This window comes from Centroberyx affinis, unplaced genomic scaffold (genome assembly GCF_046629955.1).
Source record: "Centroberyx affinis isolate AG114_WGS23_722 - 3 ecotype Tasmania unplaced genomic scaffold, CSIRO-AGI_Caff_v1 ptg001274l_1, whole genome shotgun sequence".
Taxonomy (NCBI): domain Eukaryota; kingdom Metazoa; phylum Chordata; class Actinopteri; order Beryciformes; family Berycidae; genus Centroberyx; species Centroberyx affinis.
Genome location: NW_027279783.1, coordinates 7,209 through 27,876, shown reverse-complemented (window position 1 = coordinate 27,876; position 20,668 = coordinate 7,209). Strand labels below are relative to the sequence as shown.

Sequence of the window (20,668 nt, the reverse complement as noted above, 5' to 3'; positions counted from 1 at the left end):
AAAATCAAAGACATGTACAACTATACAAAATAAAGGAGTTTTGTATTTGTTAAAGATAAAAGATAAAAACATATTCAGTCATCATTTAAACATCAAGATCCAAAACACACCACCACAAGAGGACAGCTTACAAATGGGACTGTCTTGGCAAAGCGACTGCAGCATTCTGTCCCTTATGGTTCAGTGTAGGCGTTTCCGTTGCATTCGCTTTCTCAGTACTTGAACAGTCTTTGTGTATGCTCTCCTCCAGCTTTTCCCTCCTCATGTTTATGTTACTTGCCCATAAGCGCAGGTGCTATGGAAACAAGTTAAGTGATAAGATGCTTGCACTCCTACAGAATACAAAATCCTATGAATATCCACTGCTCTTGATGTTAATGACTCAACCACTGATCTCACTAGAATGAAAAGCCAAGCATATCCTCCAAAAATATAAATATAAATTCATCTAAACCCAGCCTGATTTTGGTCCTTTTAACATCTCCATCTGTTGACTGAAGGAAGCTCTTTTAGCTATTCTCGTTCCACTCTGGCATGATGCTGACACTATGCACAGTGTGGTACTGGTGTGGGGATAGTGTACGCGGGATGCCATGTGTGTAGAGGTACTCGTTTCCCTGCAGCCCGGCTGTGGGCGACTGGATCCCAGCCCCAGGACTGCACTGGCGGCCCAGAGTCTGGTGGGCCATGGAGCTCTGGTACATGGCGGCGTGGTGGCCGTCACCCAGCTGCGGAGAGGCGTGGCCTCCCACCCCACCAAGTCTGGACACCAGAGACCCTGAGGTGAAGTGAGCGGAGAAGTGCTGGTAGGGCAGCCGCTCCATTGGCTGCATGGTGGTGACGGAGCAACTCCCATAGGGTGAAACGCTGGCCCAGGTGTTGCAGCTGATGTCCTCCAGACTGGGAACAGGCTCGGCGCCCTGCGATGCACTGGCGTACATACAGGCCTGCCGCTGGCTTGACTCACTACGGTAAGGCCCGCCGGCCAGGCCAAGGCTCTGAGGGTAGCTGACTGGACGGTAGTAATGGTCCTCCTCACTGGATGAGCTCTCCAGATAGGCTTTCTTATAGCTGTGCTCACCTGAGTGACAGTCATCCTCCACTGCAGATAGAGTTGAACAAGACTGTTACTTAATATGATACATGTTCCCTTAAAGTATTATCTTCCAATTCTGTAAACATCAAAATGTGCAGTAACTCAATATCAATGCACTGTGATCAAACATTCTGGAATCATGCAATATTGTCTTAATTTTATTTATGACTGACATCTAAAACAAATAATTTGTTTTTTTGTTTGTACTGGGAGACCAAGCTACTTTTTAGAGCACTTCAGCTGCCAAATTACACGCATTTCTTTCTTTCTGTACCATTCTGAGTGTATGTATCTGATTCATCAGAAGGGCCAGAGTGCAAAGGCAGCCAAGGGCAGTGCCACCCAAGGACACATTAACAGATATGGATATATTGGCTGTTGTGAAGCCTGAACCTGTGGCCCTCCGGTTACAGGATAGTCTCTCTAACCAGTGGAAAAGGACATCCTGAATAAACTGCTACACAGACCAATCCTGTTTGATCTCATCTGGTTAGAGCTCATCTAGATCTCCTACCTTTCCTCTTGATGCAGTGGTAGTCCTGGCTGTGCTCGTGCGGCAAGGGGTAGGAGCCCGACTGGGGCAGCAGGTCCTGTGAGGTGCTTGTGACCCCATTCTCACACTGGGAGTACTGGGTGGTAAGGGTGCTGGGGGTGGCCATGCCCTGGACCTCCCCGCTGAATGGGCTCTGGCTGGTGCCCACTCTCTGGCGCACCGTGCTGCGAGGGACTACTGGATACTCCTTGGTACTGTGCGCGCACACACACACACACACACACACACACACAGGCACACACACACACACAATTAATTACAGTTATTAGTAAAATGTTTTGTGCAGCTGCCTTCCTCAAATATTACTGCATACATGCCCCACTGTGGTACATGTCTAATACTGCTCTAATAATTGCAATTAATACTTTTATGCATAATGACAATAAAATTCACAGTTTTAATAATAATGTACAGTTCCATTCATCCTAAGATCTGTACTCAAAGGCAATTAACCACATTCATCATCAGTGAATCACACCCACTTAGGACACACTGAGAGACGTTGCTCTGGGGAAATCCCTTTCCAGTGAAAATGCCAGCATGTATTTCACTCCTATTAATCCATAGGATCCGTCAATCGATCATTTTGCTACTTCTGGTTCTTTGATTCCAGGGATCGTTCCATTTGAAACAGTGATCTGGTTTTGCAATAAGCTCTCCCTTCAAAATTGTAACCAAGAGCAGACGTGCGTAGCTTACTGTACTTGGCAGGATTGAACAATGGCATGTAAGAATGATAGTGTGGTTTGGACTCTCACCAAGCACAATTCATTTGCAAGTTTCTATAGGTGAAGTGCATTTCACTCACAACATAGTATTATCTTGTGGCACGCACCTACTTAAAAGCAACTTAACATCTGTCTGACACAATCAAGTACACAATTTTTTTAAAACTGTTTAGGATTATTGAAAACTATCCACTGAAAAATGTGATATCTAATGAAATCTTTCCAGGACATTTCACCATTACACAACTATTCCAACATAAATCACATAACATTAATCTGCATTGCCTAATTACAAAGACCTTTATTCTCGGACTCAAAATAAAAGTTATGGGAAGTGAGGCAGGATTTTAGCACCTTGTGGAAAAGCCAAACAGCTTTTCCAGTTTTCTCTGATTTAGGAATTCTTCATTTGAATGCACACAAGGCCTGTGTTGGCTGCTCAAGGGGGGTGGGTGGGTTGTGAGTTTCAAAACCAGATTTTCTCCTTTGAAAATGTGTTTTCCACACAGTATGGACGCATGCTCCATCCCTCATCTGGACTGAATAATATAGAGAGAGAGAGCAATGTGGTCGTATACTGCCTTGGCTGCCGGACCAAGCAATATCACCAATTCAACACAAATGCACATGCATGTGTGCATTCACACACACACACACACACACACACACACACACACACACGCCACACACACAGCAGACACGCACAACTGGTTGGAACATCCTGGTAAGAAGAGAGGGTTGTGTGGAAGGGAGATGTTGCACTAATGTTTCAGAGGCTCTGCCAGATCAGCCATAAAAGTCTTCAACATGAAGACTGGCTGAAGATCAAGAACTACACTTACATCACTGAAAATAACACTCACTGAAAATAACACTCATAACTGGCTTGCATTTGGGTGATTGAGGGATTATAGTGGGGCTTGTTAAGTGACACTGTGACCAGGATGTCAGTAATCCCTAACTAATTGTGGTTACATTTATCTACTCCTCCATTCAGTTTGGGTAAATATTTCCATGGACAGAAGCCCAGGATCAATGAAAGGAATAGATTACAGATAAGATCTAGAAATACCCATACTCCGAGATGAATTAAACATCTATATTGTTTTTGGAAACTGTTAGTACTATAGCTATATACCTTTGCATCCTGGACATCCGGTGCAGTTCCATATCATCACTTCCACGAAAGCCTTTCGCAAATGGGTTGTTCTCAATCTTCAGCTGGGTTATCTGAAACAGCAAACACATTTGACTTTAATAATACAGTAATACGGTGCAGTCAAAGAGTTTTGTTATGCTGGTCTTGCTACGTCATTTTCATGCAATGCAAATAACAGAATTCTTGAAAAGCTGGATGGCTTAAATAAAACCAACACAACTCTTGCATTACATCGTGGTTAAAAAAATAAGAGCGTATTAGAAATTCAAGAAAAATGCTTATGGACTACAACAATTCTATTAGCTAGTTATATACCAGTTTCTTAGAAAATACATGTCCTTTGCAGCTTGAGGCTCGTATGACAACAGTTTTAAAACATGTTCTTGAGCGGAGGTCTGATGTTTTTTGGATGCTCTGGTCTTACAGCCACACGCAAAGTAATTAGTTACCCAAGAGAATGAAATAACCACAGGTCATATTTCCTGAAACCTTAGAGGCCTTGAGGTATCCTCGGCTAAACAATTTAAATAAAGTCATGTCTCAATAAGACATCTTTTTGTTACATCATTCATAACGTTTTATTTGCTTGTCTCTGGCTTAACATTACGTATTGATGTATGCTTAACAGATGCAAAAATTGTGGTCCATTATATTATTTGATGTTTTGATCGAAATGTCTTCATAAATACCTAACAAGAAATAGTGCAGTGTGTGTTTTGAGAACCACCCCAAAATAGTAACTTAATCCCAAAGAGGTTAAACACAATCCAGGGATATCCCTCTTGTGAGCAGTGGTTTCTGGCAGGTAATTAGTTGGCAGCTCTTGTGTGCTTCCAGCCTTCTGACAAGACTGGAGGTTTGTCTGCACGCTGGCTGACACTTTCACAAACCTTGTAAAATCTCTCTTGTGACACTTTCGTAGCTTCTTGTTAATGCACACAGCCTGGCAGAGTAGATATATTGTTTTCTTGTCTTGAAGTTTGGAATAAAAGTTGGATATCATGATTGTACATTTTCCAAAAAGAAAAAGAGATAGACAATTGATTACCCATTTAAAAAAAAAATATCCTGGGTTAAGTCTAAGACAAGGAGGGGAAAAAAAACCAAATAACATATTTTGCAAAACACATACTAGTTGTCCTATTGACTGAGCTTAGCTGATGGAAATCAGAAAATAATCAGCAACTTTAAAAGAATATAGGCTACCGGGAAAAATCATTTGGGACTAAACTCAAGACAAGATTCATTCAGTTTCAAAGACTACAGTGTTTTACTAGACTGTGTTCAAACTATGCTCATTAAAATAATTAAGGCCTACATTTAGGCTTTTTTAGCCTAAAGATTTTCTTCAAAGAAAGAATTAAAAATAAAATTTAATAAATATAAGTTAACTGTAGGCTATAGTGTTATAGGCCACTCAATTCTTTTCACTTTAAGAGAATATCCTTAAGAAGACATGCTATTTCAGAAAACACTATTTGGGAAAATGTTTTAATTACAGCCTTGAAACCAGAGACTTGAAACCAGAGACTCTTTGACCATTTTTGTTAGCTGAGAGACTAACAGGTGAATTGGACACATGCCTCCAGCACATATTGCTTTGGCAGATGTTGGGCTGTTTGATTAGACAGTTGTGGTAAAGTGCCTGGAAATCAGAAATGCTTGTTTTTCTGCAGGTCTGGCAAGCCCCAATAATTAGCCCAGGGTTGCGATCTCAGCCCCCAATAACATGTTTGAAAATAATTAATGGTTTCTACAGAATGTCGGTCATTTGTGCTTCCTGTTCCCAGAAGCGCGGAGACTTTGGATTGGCTCCGGAGACATTATGAGCTTTCGCCCCTTTCTCCCATATTCCCTCTGCCCCCAACTAAAAACTTACTAAGACACGGTTAAAAAGGATGTTGAACAGACACTGCTAACAAATGATTCGTATCCCTAAAGAGTTTTTAAGACTATTCGGAATTTGAGTAACTGAAAAGGATGGACGTCGTGTTTTTTTTCTGTTTCTTTCCCCAAATAGGCTTTTACAACCAAACTTTGACAAACAAGTGATTTTGGCCTCGAGATATTTCACTGTGAATAATATAGCCTAGAAATGTAACTCTAATTTAATTTTACTGGAGTATATCCTTTTCCAATATGTTGAATTTTAAGTGGAGAAACCCAAGAAAATCTCTCAAGTCGACAGGGCTTCAGCTGTTAGAGTTAAAATAAAAAAAGACGCGCAACAAATTAATTCCTATTCATTATGTAATGTTAAGCCAGTAAGGCAGCTAATTAAAAAAGGGCCAACGTTGTGTGTTCAAGGAAACAGACAGTTGTCTGTCGATTTACAGGTGGTGAATATTTCATAGACATATTGTAAACATTTTCGCTCATGCAGTCTAATACATTTAATATTTTCCTTCTAACTTTCCTCATTTCCTAACCCGTCTTCTGTCCTTCCAAATTGCAGGAGTTTTTTTTCGAGCAGCTTGTAAACTGCAGTTTTCTCCTGCGCAACAACAGGTTGTTTTAATAAATAAAGCCAGTAAAATAGAGGGAAGTGTGGTTAAATGAAAGTAAAACACCAACAGTGAGCGACAAAGTTGCTTCTTTCATGACAGGTTATATTTCTGTTATGAAATGAATACTGAAAACGAACACATATTCTACAAAATAATTTAGGCGACATAAACAGTTTCACTTTTTAATTTCACGGTGCCCATAAATAAGTACGGCTTAAAAAAGACTGGCTGGATAAACCATTATGCACTCCTAATGTCGTCAAGAATAATAGGCTGGCTACTACTACTAATACATTAGGTATTATTATTATTACTATTATTATTAGGCGATTATTATTATTATTATTATTTGTATGATATTATTATGGTTGTTGTTATTGTTATTAATATCATTATTGTTATATCGGGCTATATTATATTATATTACATTATTATTATTATTATTGTATTGTTATTATTACATTGTTTTTTTTTTTTATAGTTTTTTTTAATTATTATGATATTATCGTCCTAGTTTTGGAAGGTAGGCTACTGAGCCACTGAGGTACTTGTAAAGTCCTGCCTGAGTTTTATCTGCAGACGTGTCTCACTCTACAAAAGACAATGTAACTTGGAAAAAGTCTCTTGAGGTCAGACCTCGTCTAGTACGGTATCTGCAGTTTTCCCTCGTCTGTCAATGACTCAATGGGATATCAGCGATTATCAGCCAAGGGCTGAAGCTGACAGTGACAAGGCATTACTCTAACCCCGTGGAGAACCGATACTTTCCATCATTTTAATTTTCATTCTTGTATAATCAGCCCACCAAGCCTTGGGACTTGCCGTCAGGCTTTCCGTAGCAACGGGGCAACATTCAGAGTAATTCTTATTGGGTGTGTGAAATTATTGCACTTATTTTCTGTTTTTATCAGCTATAAAGAAATTAAACACAAGGTTGCATTAGTAGGCTACTACTGTTGACGGCAGTGCAATAGATGGTTCTGTTCCTATTCCTGCTACGTTTCCCCTTTTCCCTTGGTTGAAAGATTATTAAAATTAAGCCGTTTTATGAAATACGTTGTGAATTTAAAGAATTGTGTCACAGACTGTAATAAAACACAAAACGAAATCCAAGACTAAGGACTTACCTTATGGTTCTGATAGGATGTGACGGCAATGAAGGCAGTCTCGGGGAAGACGTGGGTGCAGAAGGCCGTGTTTTTGGAGCCGAAGCCGTTGTTTTCATCTGCTTTGACAATATGGATCCTTGGTTGATATTTATGCATGGAGTTCAGGATGATCTAAAAAGAGGAAAATGTGTGCCATCAGACAAATACCTGGTTGTAGGCTATGTTATCAAGGCAAAGCTTAATAAACTGCCCTACATCAAAAACCAAAAGAACCGACAGAATTACACACTCTAACGAGGGTTTGTGGGCTGCCTGTCTGAAGCTCGGGGTTCCTCAGACGGTACAGGCTAGGTGTAGGTACGGTTCCCGAAGGAACCCTGGGGCTAGGTTCCTTGGAAGCTCTGGAACTGTTGTTTTGGAGAGTTTTGAGGAATTATCATGGCAAAAACCCCTGCGGTCTCCCCTTAAGAATTCCCATGTGTAGCAGCATGCATCACGACTTTATTTTTTACTTTTTTTTGTAACTTTGGGTTTTTTTGGCCTTTAGAGCAGCCATCTTCCCCGCTGTATATGTTGCCCATTTTGGTCATGGTTGCCCATGTGTTGCCCAAGTACCAAAATTGTGAGCACATTTTCCATAATTACATCTGGAATACCGTTTTTGTAAAGGCATGCTGGTGTAGAGCGTAGGTATGCTAACCATTTTCTTAATTATTAAGTATCATTACACTTGATTTTATGGCTCAATTACAGCGCTGTTTCATTACCAGTGGCTCTACTGCACAATGCAATACAAAATGAAATGCAGACGTGGGTTGCCATGAATTGGAAAAGCATACTGATATACTATTTCTTCATTATTCTCACAAAACCTTCAGGATCCATCAACAATCTGATGATGCCTATTTCAGTGAGGCTAAGCATTACTTTTTCGTTGGCAAATTCCTGATTTGACTATAAAAGTTTAAGTTTTTGTTTAAACTAATTTTTTTTTTAAATACTTTACATAAAATGTGGTCCATGCATAGTTAAACTATTTTATTTTGTAGTATTTACATAAACCTTACTACTCACTTAAAGAAATTTAGACCTGTCTGTTTGATCTTGGTCAGCCAGAACTGAAACAGAACTATGGAGTTATTATGTAACTCCAAACTCATTACTGCCTCAGGGCAGAGGACTAATTCACTGATACATTACAATACTGTTTGCATGGTAATAGAAATGTACTACAACAGATGAGCTATCACAGATGAAGAATTGGCTGACATAAGCAAGTCCCCTTCTTGCCCCCCCTCTAACCTGACTAACCTAGTTTGTGCTAAGTGATGACTACTACCAGTGGCTAGCTTGGCGACATTAAGACGCGGTCCACCCAGCTGAACTTGAGCCTTGAACTTCTCTTTTGAGGCCCTCTCATCTGTGGGTCTTAAGTCTAATTGTTTTGACGGACCGGGGAGTCATGGTCATCAGCCTTGAGCAATCTAATGGTTTTTATTTTCATTAAATCCACTTACATTTAGAGATAAAAAAACAGGGCTTTTTTCTCCTCCTCCACTTAACTCCCCCCTCCTTTTGTACACCCACCACCCCCTGTCCCATAGGCATTCCTCCTATCTGTTATCTTAAAGGTTGTTTTTGTACCTGCCTTTCACTGCCAGCATGCTGTAGAGAAGAGACAAGGGATTGCCCTGACCTCCAGTACCTGTGGGGGCATCTTGTAGTACTACATAGACATGACCCCAAGTCCATTCTTAGAGTTGAATGAACCATAGAGGCCTAGATAGAGGATACAATAGTCATCCATTATGAATTTCCATTGAACTCGATCTCATTTCATGGTGCAATAGGTTTTTGTAATGGACAGAAACAGACTAAAAATGGGTTTCAACAGCCATGCACCTTGGAGATGCAATATGATTTAATGGATGTTGCGATACAGAAAATATGAGTCAAGATTTGTTAAGCATATCAGTTTAGTTAGATAAGCATGGGCTGTTGAAGAGTATATGACTTGCAGATGGAAAATCAGCTTTTGCAAATGTATAATCCAGTGTAACTCAAACTTTTTGTGACCCCAAAATAGGGTTGTGCGGCTGTATGACAGGAGTTCTGGTATGTTTTGAAGAACCTGAGCCCCAGGTGAAAATAGTTTTGGGTCCCAGGCTGAGAAAAAACAAGACCCGCTGTTCTTCCATTGTAACTCATAATAGATGTCTGTTTATTCAGTTGTTTATAAAACTCTGTTACAGCTTCAAAACATACTTAATCTCATGTTTAACTGTTATATTGTGTTGGTTTCTGTATTGTGAAACCACATTACTCTGTTTGGCAATGAAAAAAATATCACCAGCGTCATGTTTTCACTCTCTGTGTCAGAGCTACCATTTTGTTTCTGGTTGGACTCAGGATTGAGGCTTTAAACTTTCTATGAAAGGCCTTTTCAAAACTAGCTGAACACAGTGCAGTGAAAAAGTAGGTTACATGAAGCATTTTCCCATGCATTCGCTAATGGCTTATTTGAGGTCTGGAGAGATACGTCCAAGATAGAGACAAACCACAACAACAATCCCATCAATGCAAATACCATCATTCACCACACTGGATGGTTTTAGAACAAGCTAAAAATGTCTGCCACTGAGACACATTAGAAGTTGCCTAGAAAAATATAAATGTATATTTCATCCTGGAAAATAGCATGGTCCACAGACTGTGGCTTTCCAAAGTCCAGTATGTATGTTAGGAGGGGGATTGTGGGGGTAGGGGTGTTGCTGTAGACCACCCACTGGGGCCCCAGCACACGCCTCGTCTCCCTGGCCCAGCCGCTGCCCTGCCTGGGTCCCTATATCTCTGTTCCCCCAGCCTCTGGATGATAGTATTTAATGATAGTGAGGGATCACTCTGGGTCTCAAGCCGCTGCCCTTTGCTTTCAAGTTCTACCACATCAGAGGGTTTTCCCGAGCCTCAGGATTAGCAGGCTTTGTACACCATCATCTATTGCTCATCTCACACTGCCATTCAAATATAAACAGTGAGATCCTCACACTCCACCCTCCTGGCCAAAACATGTGTGGGAAGACAGGGAGACGAGTGCAGGAGCAAAATGAGGGGGGAGATGAATAACATTGAGAAATATTTCGGGAGTAGAGAGAAAGATCAAAGCTAAAGCTGCAGCTTGGTATGAAACCTGAGACACAAACAAATGATTTTAGGAATTTATAGGCACAAATGCAGGGAAAATGCAAACTTCAACTTGCTTACTTGCATCTATAACACAGAGCCTGAAATAATGCTGTAGTGTCTTATCAACATGAGATGTGTTTAAACTACCGCCTTAACAAAGGAGTATCATACATTTCAGAACTATGACATGACATGTCACCTCAACCTGTTGCCTTCTAAATATTATTCAGAAGAATAAAACACAAAGCTTACATAATTAACTCTGTACACAAACGCAGGAGCCCCATGGGGCTTAGCTTGCCTTGTTTCCTGGCAGACTCCTTCACAACAGTCCCGGGCTAGGGAGGGAGGTCCTGCTCTGTCTGCTGATGTGTGTCTAATTACCAGACATTTCTAGAGGAAAACTTCTGCTTCAGGTCCGTCCTACATTGGTCCAATCTACATCAGCAATATGTTTCAGTCTCATGTCTCAGTGCTAGTAATTATAAATCATCTACAAGTTATTTCAAACAGCTGGACCAACAAGCTGATGGAATATATTTCTGGCCAGCCACCAGTATTTCATTTATGAATCCCATGGTGCTGTCTCCCAGCACGAAAGAGGGCAAGCCAGGAACCACTGCAACCAATCAAAAATGCATTCTGACCCAAAATTTACAACACCGCTCACATTCCAACTGAGCTCCAGTTTCATTATACCAGCTGGGTTTTGGCAAGGCAACAATCACTATAGGTGCCATGTGACCAGGGATAGATAGTGGCTTGGGTGTGTATGTGTGTGTTTGTGTGTGTACATGCGTAAGTGCTTTGGTAACTTTGCTTTGGTGTGCATGGCCAAAAGCAATCTCACTTTCACTTCTCTCACTCAGATTGGAACCGATGATACGAAAACAAAAATTTTTTTTTTTAAAAACTGATATGTCATAATGGGCAATAAAAGAATGACATCAGCTAATAGTGATATACTAATATAGAGATCCGCAGCCACCTAATAATTGTTAATTTGCAATTAGTGAACATGATAATTGAATTGAATTGAATTACTATCAAATTGCAATGTGATTACATTTTGATTCTAGCCACAGATTAAAAAGGTTTTAATGCTGACGATTAATGACACCTGTCCGTCAGATATCTATTGTAGCCTATATATTTACAGAAAACATAAAGTAGGCTACATAACCTTTTTCTCATCACTGATTGCAAAATTGAACTTATTCAACTTTACAACTCTATTCAACATTTGTTGAAAACTTTTAATCGATTCAATTCAGTTTAATTAAATTCAATTTCTTATGTTTTCATTTCTTCTAATTTAATCTCTGTCTGTAAAAAACAGAACTACTAATGATGTTTTCTAGTGCCAATGTCATAATTGCTTAGTTGTTTCCTTGCATGACTAGGCCTATTTGTATGAAATCTAATTGTGTGACTATTCAATTCTACAAAACCTTATGAAAACCTCCTGCCAACAGGCCCATTAGCATGGAAACACATTGATGAAGTAAGTGATGTTTATGTTTGCTGTTTTGGGTAAGACAGGAATCACAAAAGCCTGGGGCTAGATAGGGAGTTTAGAATAATGAGTAGTTAAAGTTAGGAAATGGGTACCATACAATCCCTCCGCTGGTGTGCACATGCGGGGAGTGAGGATGGTGGTGGGTGGGGGTGCAATTGCCCTTTTCCTTTTTGCTGAAGGTGCCCAACTGCTCCTTTCTACTCCAACCTGGCTTCCAGGAGGTCCGCAACTTTAATGCATCTAGAGGGCGCTATGTATTAAAGCTGGACCACAATAAGCACCAAAGTAGAGATTCCAAGTTTCTGTTGGTGCCAAGCATTTTACCAGGAACACTGGCAGAGTAAAAGGGGTCTAAAGTCAATTGATTTTTGGATTTGAGAATCAGCATTAAAAATTGAATTTTAAGTTTTCTCAAAATTTCACTCAACACAGACATGCTAGATCTTACTTGAAACATTATTTTCATTGTGGCCTAATAGAGGATAGAGATAGTGGTGAACTGTACATTGTAAGAAAAAAAATAAAAATATAAATTTAAAACAACAATAAAAATCAAGGCTACTTTATACAACCCCTTAGTTCAGAGGCAGGGAGACAAAACTGCTTCCCTGCCTCTGGTTTGAATTGTCAAGTTAGACTTCATACTTAAGTTGAAGTTTAGAGTCTCTAACAATAAATTCTTTTTTTAAATTATTTTGATGCTGTCTTTACTGTCTTGCAACAAATTGGATGTCCTGTCCCTTTAACCCATCTTTCTCAGATTGTATGGTGTTTTAATTTTCCATTAAGCACAATCTGGAATATGTGGTTCATTTATGACATTTGAGTCCATTTTCTGAGATTTAAGAAAAATCATTACCCTTTCCTGTCAGTAAATAGTAAAATAGAGAGTTTGTTGTTTGACTTTACTAAGGAAGTCAAAGGGAAATTCATTGAAGAATGAAGAGTAAATACAGGAGATGTAATATAGGAAAGGGGCAAATATATACAAACTAAATACTAATAAAATAAATACATATAAAAACTACTTTACATATGCTCAGACAGATCTCAAATGAATAGCTACATTTGAAGAACTGTAGAACAATCAAATATGCATGAGGTAAATGGGTTGAGCAATTTTGAGCGACTATATAGATGTTGGATGGGTGATTAGATTTTTAGAATAATTAAGACAGAATTAAGCCTAATTGGTGTCTGGTGATGCAAATCACTGGATTGGTTTTTAAGAGTAAGCAGGAACATGGCCAGTTGTGACTCTTATATGGCTACAGATTAATTTTCAAAATATGACCTTTAAAACTCTAATATAGGGTATGTTAGTTTTTGTATATACCAAGAGGTTCAATTCAATTCAAACCTTCTATATGTGTCAAATGGCATTGTCATCAGAATCTTAAAAACAAATTAAAATGAAAAAAATTAAGAGACTTTGAAATTAAAAATTCTGTTTTTAAAGCTTTCACCTTAAAAAACCCTCCAAAATCTTAAAAAAACGACTTCAAAATACATTTAATACATTTTACATTTAATAGTTAACCTTCACATCGCTCACTGTCAATACTTAGTATCAATAACACTGTAAGTTAATGTGAGAGAAAAATGTCTCAAAATGCCAAGATACACTTTCCATAACATTTGTAATAAGCATTTTTTTTAGCTGTCTCCAGAAATAAGTTTTTAAAAGCAAACTTTCATGTTTAATTAAGGAACAGTCGCCCCAATGACCACCTTTCCAGCAGCCCCCTATTTTTTTTTAAGTCGTGCCCTTTTTCAGATGCCCGCCCTGCCTGAGAGTCTGGACGCCTCTGATTCTCTCCAACTAATCTGGATGACTTTCATGCTTCACTAATGAATGCAGATGTTTTGAGAGCTAAAAAAGAAAAACAATCACTGGCCTAGGCTATATTTTACTCCTGAAAAATAGCACTTATGTTGTATGGGGTGGCAGTGGTGGCCAAAGAAAGAGACTCTTTCTACTGGACGACCTGGGATCAAGCCGCGTGTCAGTAAACATCCGCCCCGTTGAAGTGCCACTGAGCAACAAACAACACACCGAAGCCCTACCAGCGCTCATCTGTAACTGACCCTGCGCTCTGACCAAGTGAGAAGAGAAACCCCCGATAATAACAATGTATCAGATTATCATTACATTATTGTATCAGATAGACAAGAGGTGATAGGTGATAGGCCTAGGCACGGGTAAACCTACGTGTCCGAACGGGTCCAGGTGGTTGTTGGTCAGTTTCAGCTTCTGAAAGGAGACAAGCTGCCTCATCCAATGCGCCCCCGTGGCGGGAGAGTCCGGGTGAACATAGAGCCTCCCGGGCATGGCGGGCTCGGCCTTCCCGGTCACAGACCTGGATCACAGCACCACAGTCACACTTAAACACCTTGGACTGGGACGCACATCCCTAGCCAGCTATACTAATAAACTAAAGACTAGACTGGGGTATGCCCATAAGGACCGCGAAGGTCTGCAGTTAGAGGTGGGAGGTATAGTGCAAGATGTTAACTATACAACATCTCCATCATCAGTATGTTATGAATCAATTATTTATTATTCAAAGGTCTATACATTTGTGGCATATTGTTGCAGATTAAATAATGTTGCTCCGACTTGACCTGTCCTTTCACCGAATTTCGAAATTAACTGCTACTTGTTAAAAAGGAAAATTATTTGAATGAAACATGTAATTAAAGAGTCGAGTAGCCAACTCTATATAAAAAAGCTCAATTAACCTAGTACTGTTGCCAATGGGCGCTGTTGAGAATTGCGTTGAGAAGAATTTCAATTAATTTTGCTGCACACTCGGACTGATTACGCACAGCCTTAATTATTTAAAACTAGGCCGAAATGATGTTTGCCTCTATTGAAACTCTACAATATGTATTGTTTCAATTTTATTGATGACTATGTAACGTAACCAAATATAATACAAACTACTAATTTACTAATTAATTATTAAAAATACTTTTGGAAGTGTGGATTGGGTTTTGTCATGGTCACCATAAACTATGGTAATTTGGAGCTGGTGGACATTGTTTTCCAACAGTGTAAGATCAAGAGAGAAATTAGTTCCAGGACATGCTTTGGTCAGGTCATTATCGGTGGTATTGGCATGTGATTATCCTCTTTAGGTATCCCCTCATTGAAAGGCACTGACCCAAACAAGGCATTCTTGACCAAGGTTAGAGAGATCGACATGACACTAAACAAATAGACATGTTTATGTCCCACTGATATGAAAGAGAGCCTTGTTCCAGTGCAGCTATAGGCTGCTGCAGCTATAGGCAAAATCATCAACATTCATTCAACAGCAAAAGGTTAGTCCCAGCAGAAAACTTTCTCCCAGCTGACTGGATTTCTTGGCACTCATTATAAAATACACAGTTCATAATTCTCGTGGAATGAGTATGTTGACTTCCGATACTCCGTCAGGACAACACAATCGATATAAAATTTCCTATTAGAGTAAAATCCAGAGAGGGGAGCTGCGGGTCCTCAAAGAAAGAACAGCAGTATTGTGAAAAGTCCTGCATATGGAATAAAAACCGTCCGCTTGTTCCTGCAGTGCAAATTATTTAGATACTGGTCCTTCAGAACTACGTTTTGTTTTATTTTTACATACCATTTATTATCGGCGAATTTGTATCGATGGTCGTCCGCAGGCACAACATCCATCAGGAGAATGTATTTAGTTTTGGGGTTTAGTCCAGTGACCTTCACTTTGAAGCTGGGAAACATTCGCCTGAAAAGAAAAAAAATATTTAGTCTTATTTGTCAGGAAACGGTGGAAAAATACAAGGTGAAAAAAGTTAGAATACGTGTATTTTTATGTTACCAAACGTCAACTGGTAGTTCTGTTTTCTCTGCACAAGAAATCAACAGAATACAAATTTGATAAAATCCTTAAACTATCACAACCTATTTATTTTCAAACGTTTATGAGAAGCGCGTTTTTCCGTATGCTGGTTTACACCTATGGCCCAAGGGCAAAAGTTGCGCATGAAAACAACTTGAAATGACTTTTTTTCAGTCAAGCTAGTCACTGTGTGTGTGTTTTAATCACTTCAGTATGTGTTACCACTGTTAAACTAAACTAAACTAAACTAAACTAAACTATAAACTCCAAACCATGAAGAAAACGGTATACTACAACTCACGTAGTGTAATTGAAGCGATAGATAAATGTTTATTTAGAGGGCTACATATTTTCATTTGAGAGCAGTGGGTCTGATTGGGGTCTGAGTGTCATAAAAGCTTGCAGGGCTATTTAACTTTTTTCACCGTGGGCCAGTTGTATGCAGCACCTGTTTAATAAATTATCCGAATTTTTGGCAGCTCTCGTGAATCAGGCTATATGCTGGCAAAAGAAAAACACTGTACTTGAAGTCTGAACAGGGTTAAGCAGTCATACACCGACTGGATCCTGGCCCGCGGGCTATGTGGCAATAACAACGCAAGTTACAGGGAAGGGGGTAAGGACGAGGAGGGATGCTCTATATCGTCTCACGCCAAACAGGGATGAAATGACTGAGGGGAATATAATGAAGGCTTTATGCAGCTGTGAGAAAAAACTCGTACCTTCTGCGCACACGGGAAGGATATCGAAACGTGGCTGCGATGAATAACAAATATTCATCATTCATAATATACACATCAGAGCCACAGGTCAATTTGACATGAGCAGAGACCACTGATCATCATGCATATTCAAGTTCACACTCAGTCGACGCGCACTATTTTGACTAGATGCACCCTGAGGGCAAATGTGGAGCTGACAATAAGACGCACGCACTTCTTGAGTAACATCTTCCTTGAAACGATTTAACGCAACGGCCTGTTTGTCTGCAGTATACACACGCGCACTAAACAATGGTAAGCAAACTCTGCTGCAGGTCTTACATTTTACAATGTTCCTTTGACTGAACTTCGTCTTGCATATCATTAAGTTGAATGAGTGTGTAGGCTATTAAACAGATATATTATTGAAGTACTGACTAAAATAGACACACAACAGTAGACTATGGGCCTCATAGAGGATAGTTTTGTCAATTTGCTCTCTCTCAGCCTGATAGTTCGATTATTGAGTTGTCTACATTATTGCATTTCCCACTAGGGTCACTCAGGCTACAATGTAGGCCTACGCACTCACAGTATAGGCGCTTTGGATAAAGCATCCACCAGATGCTATACGTTTACTTAGTACTGCCAAATTCCCACGCAACAAAAAATAATATGAAGAGGCCTACACTTAGGCCTAAACTCACAAGTAAGTAAGGCTCAAATAAAACAACAGCATGCGAGTAGCGACTTGCCAACAAACAGACAGATTATGGACGGGTCTATCAACCCTCCGGTTGTGATAAGTGTTTGCCAGTCATAAAATATGGATTTGTATAGCCTGTCCTCTTACCTTCCAGCTTTGGTAATGATCATCTCCGTTCCCACCTCGTGAAACTTCATCCAGAGTTCCCTCTCGTGCAGGTAGACTTTTATTCCCTCCATTCCCTTCAAAATAAAACATCTAAGTGCCTATAGAGCGATGGCTTTTCTGTAACAATAAAAAATCGTCGTGCGCATGACATGCCTAGAGGCTACCTTCCCGAGGAAATGCACCGGCTTAAGCTGTCTATGTTATGAGGCCCACTGAGCTGGTCAAATACTGCAAAAACATGATATCTATTTTTGCAACAGCCTAAGCTAAAATGAGAAATGCCAGTGGTTTGAAGTGAAACATAAATTTAGTTTCAATAATCGCAACATACGGATGAGGAAATCAGTGGACTATTGCGTTGTAAAAGTCTGTTACAGTTAGGCTGTAAATAATAACTAATGTAGCATATGTATTGGTGACAATGTAACCTGTGCATCAGTTTAATTAAATATATTTAATTAAAAGTCGCGCAATAACTTTCATCCTTCTGTAGCCTTAAACATGTTGGGCCATTGCACACTGTAAGCTACATACTCTATACAATAGGCTTCAGGTGATGCCTAACGCTGAATATATTTTCCCACACCTATAGTCTGTCAGTTGAAGCAGCATTCACATCCATGCCTATTTAAACAAAGTGTATAGCAATGCAGAAATATAGGCTACACCTTAACAAATAATTTAATCTCATATCCAGTCATAAAATCTTGTTTTTCTAAAAACAAGCGAAAATGCTGTCAGTGGGGTGAGATAGTCTAGGTTCCAACTTTTTTCCAATGTCCTTTGCTTGTTTCTGGAATTTCCAAGAAGTGCCAATACCTTGAAACAATCTGATTTATATTGGAAACGAGTGAAATTACCTCATCCCATTAGCAGATTTTTTTTACTTGTTTTAAGATTTTTGGGGGTTATTTTAAGACTCAATACTCGACCTTTTACAGTGTGGTGACCCTAAAATGCTGTGACACCAGACTTGCAAACGACTTGCAGCAGTAAGGCCTAACAGTGAGTGGCATGGCGGGTGATACTGACCTGTTGAATATAAGTTGTCTGTGATGATGGAGATTTGCTTGAGGTTCCGTTCTGTTTCTCTGATTTATTGTCGCTGTGTAATTCCCTTGAATCCGAGCCGCCAGGAGAGTTTTGGAGGCCGAAACTTTCCTCTTGGTCCGCCATGACTGGAGCTCCGAAAACCAAAGTCCCAGCTGTAAGATCCAAACAAAGAGCTATTTCAATGTCAGCGTGGGGCTGGACCTTCTTAACATTATTCTAAATACACTGAATAAGTTTTATGCACGCAAACACACACGCACGCACACACACACGCACACACACACACACACACACACACACACACACACACACACACACACACACACACACACACACACACACACACACACACACACACACACACGAGGTGATTACAAATATTCTTGTCTATTTTTGTCTTACAGGCTAATAAATAGGCCTTTCAGCATTAAAATAAAAACAGGCTAGGTAAGTCAGGGAACCATATACTATCTTATCAGCCTAATTTAAAATTAACTGGAACAGGATAACAGCATAAGTTAAACTTTACTTCATTGGAATGGCATAAATACGCTGAATATTTTTTGGGGGCATGTTAAGATGCAATGTCACAGCAACTCAATATCCTTCTCTTGGTCATTAATGAAAATGTTAGGCTGTTTAAGTAAGCAAGGCTTGCAAAATCAATACTATTCTTATTCCTATTCCTATTCCTAATGTAAAAATTGCAATATAATTTTTTGGGAATAAGGCTGCACATTTATGGCCAGCCAATATGACCCCTTCATCTTAGAAAAAGTAGCCTATTGCCTATTCGTGTTCCCAAAACAAAAGCAGGAAGAGGCACGGGCTTGTTTGTAGCCTAATAGCCTATCCCGGCATGGAGATAATAATCGGTAGCCAGGGCTAAACGAAGCACAGCGAAGCCAAAAATCATAGCCCACCAAATGAATCCTTGGCACGCAGGCATGGTTACTTTTGTAGAATTAGGCGATCCCTGCATGAGTAGCCTATACGGTATAAACCGGTATGACTTGCAATAACAATGACTAGAGTAGCCCTCTGCTTAGTAGGAACAGCTTACCTTCCAAAAACACGTCGTGGTGTAGAGTGACAGCGGCACAAGAGAGAAACACCGCCTCGCCTTCAAAACGATAAAAGCCCCGTCCCAAATCAGAGTATAATCCAGGCGTTTTGCTCAAAGAAGCTACCCAGTATCTCCATGGATATGCCCTTTTTCCTCAGAGTAAGTCCAGATTTCCTACAAGCAGAGACGCGACCGAGAAGCAGATTGGAGATTCTCGCGCAGCTCAGTGACAGCTATAGGCTACAAGGCGCTCATCGGTGCCTTATTGAACATTTTACAGCTGAGGACCGTTTTGTGAGCCTACCCTGCTGATAGCACCTAGCAGTAGGCTGTAGCGGGGTCCCAGAGGAGCAGGTTCGTCACCTCCTTCTTCCCTCCTCTCTCTCCCTGTCTCTGTCTAGGTCTACGTCTCTCTCTCTCTCTCCCCAACCCTCCACTACGCATCAATGACCAACCGTGCGAAGCGGAAGCTGAGTCCGCGACGTAGATTGGGAGTTGGGGGGGGGGGGCCGGTGGGGTGGGAGGTGGGGTGCAGCCTGTGCATGAATAGCATTGGTCTATACCCCAAATAATGATTCCTTCCAGGTCCCCCGTTCTTCAGCTTTCTCCGCTCTCCAAAACCTCTCCTAAAGCCTTGGCAGTCTAGTACAGGGATTATCATTTGTTATAGGCTATATATATCCCAGATATTTGCCGTACCATGCGCCATTATACGGTATCCTTTTCTTCTATAAACCATAGCCTCTAGACTAGGTATAATAAAGTTTATTAACCAAAATATATAAATTTGATAGGCTATGTGGATTTATTGTAGGCCAACATCTTCACAATTGCTTTTGCATTTGGCCAAAAGAATTGCAACGACTTTTGCGCATTGACAATAGTGTTTTGTTATTTTAATAGTGTTTGAACAATTGACAAAACCAATTAGCCTAACATAGTAAACAGGGGTCTCCAGGAACAAGCATGTCCGTTGATGTAGGCCTGTAGGCTATATTCTTTATAAACAGTTAGGCTACAAGGGACAGCGGTAGCACATCTACTGAAGCTGATTACCTCTGAATTTTATGAATGAACGTCTTATTGCCCCGCTATTTCCCTCGTCAGTAACGCGGATAAATGGATGAATGTGGAAGGTAAAGGTCCACCGAGTCCTGGGATGCAAGCAAACAGACGGAAAAGCAGAGAAATTTCATATAGAGGACCTCGTCTTCATAGAAAAGCATAAGCCTGGGACAGTGAATGTATGTTTAG

General features: G+C 40.1%; 1 protein-coding gene across 2 annotated transcripts; it reads right to left on the bottom strand.

The window, feature by feature from the left end:
• Positions 1-509: 509 nt before the first annotated feature.
• tbx5a (T-box transcription factor 5a) lies at positions 510-18,471 on the bottom strand. Of its 2 annotated transcripts, XM_071525230.1 has the most exons (9): positions 18,324-18,471; positions 17,962-17,963; positions 17,275-17,369; positions 15,487-15,606; positions 14,067-14,214; positions 7,171-7,323; positions 3,516-3,607; positions 1,611-1,843; positions 510-1,102 (listed from the first exon to the last, which is right to left on the bottom strand). In XM_071525230.1, exons 1-9 carry the CDS (start codon positions 18,469-18,471, stop codon positions 510-512), a joined length of 1,584 nt encoding a protein of 527 aa, XP_071381331.1. The 2 variants fall into 2 exon arrangements, with proteins under 2 accessions (XP_071381331.1, XP_071381332.1); XM_071525231.1 differs by lacking the exon at positions 17,962-17,963 and having other exon boundaries at positions 18,328-18,471.
• Between the last annotated feature and the right edge of the window lie 2,197 nt (positions 18,472-20,668).

What these genes read in the sequence shown, in the direction of transcription:
- tbx5a (XM_071525230.1), bottom strand. Translation starts at nt 18,471, where the DNA reads ATGGCGGACCAAGAGGAAAGTTTCGGCCTCCAAAACTCTCCTGGCGGC. An exon ending in ATCATTACCAAAGCTGGAAG is followed by an intron (nt 15,607 to 17,274) that starts GTAAGAGGACAG and finishes TTTTCTTTTCAG; the next exon opens with GCGAATGTTTCCCAGCTTCA. An exon ending in CATCCTATCAGAACCATAAG is followed by an intron (nt 3,608 to 7,170) that starts GTAAGTCCTTAG and finishes TTGCTGTTTCAG; the next exon opens with ATAACCCAGCTGAAGATTGA.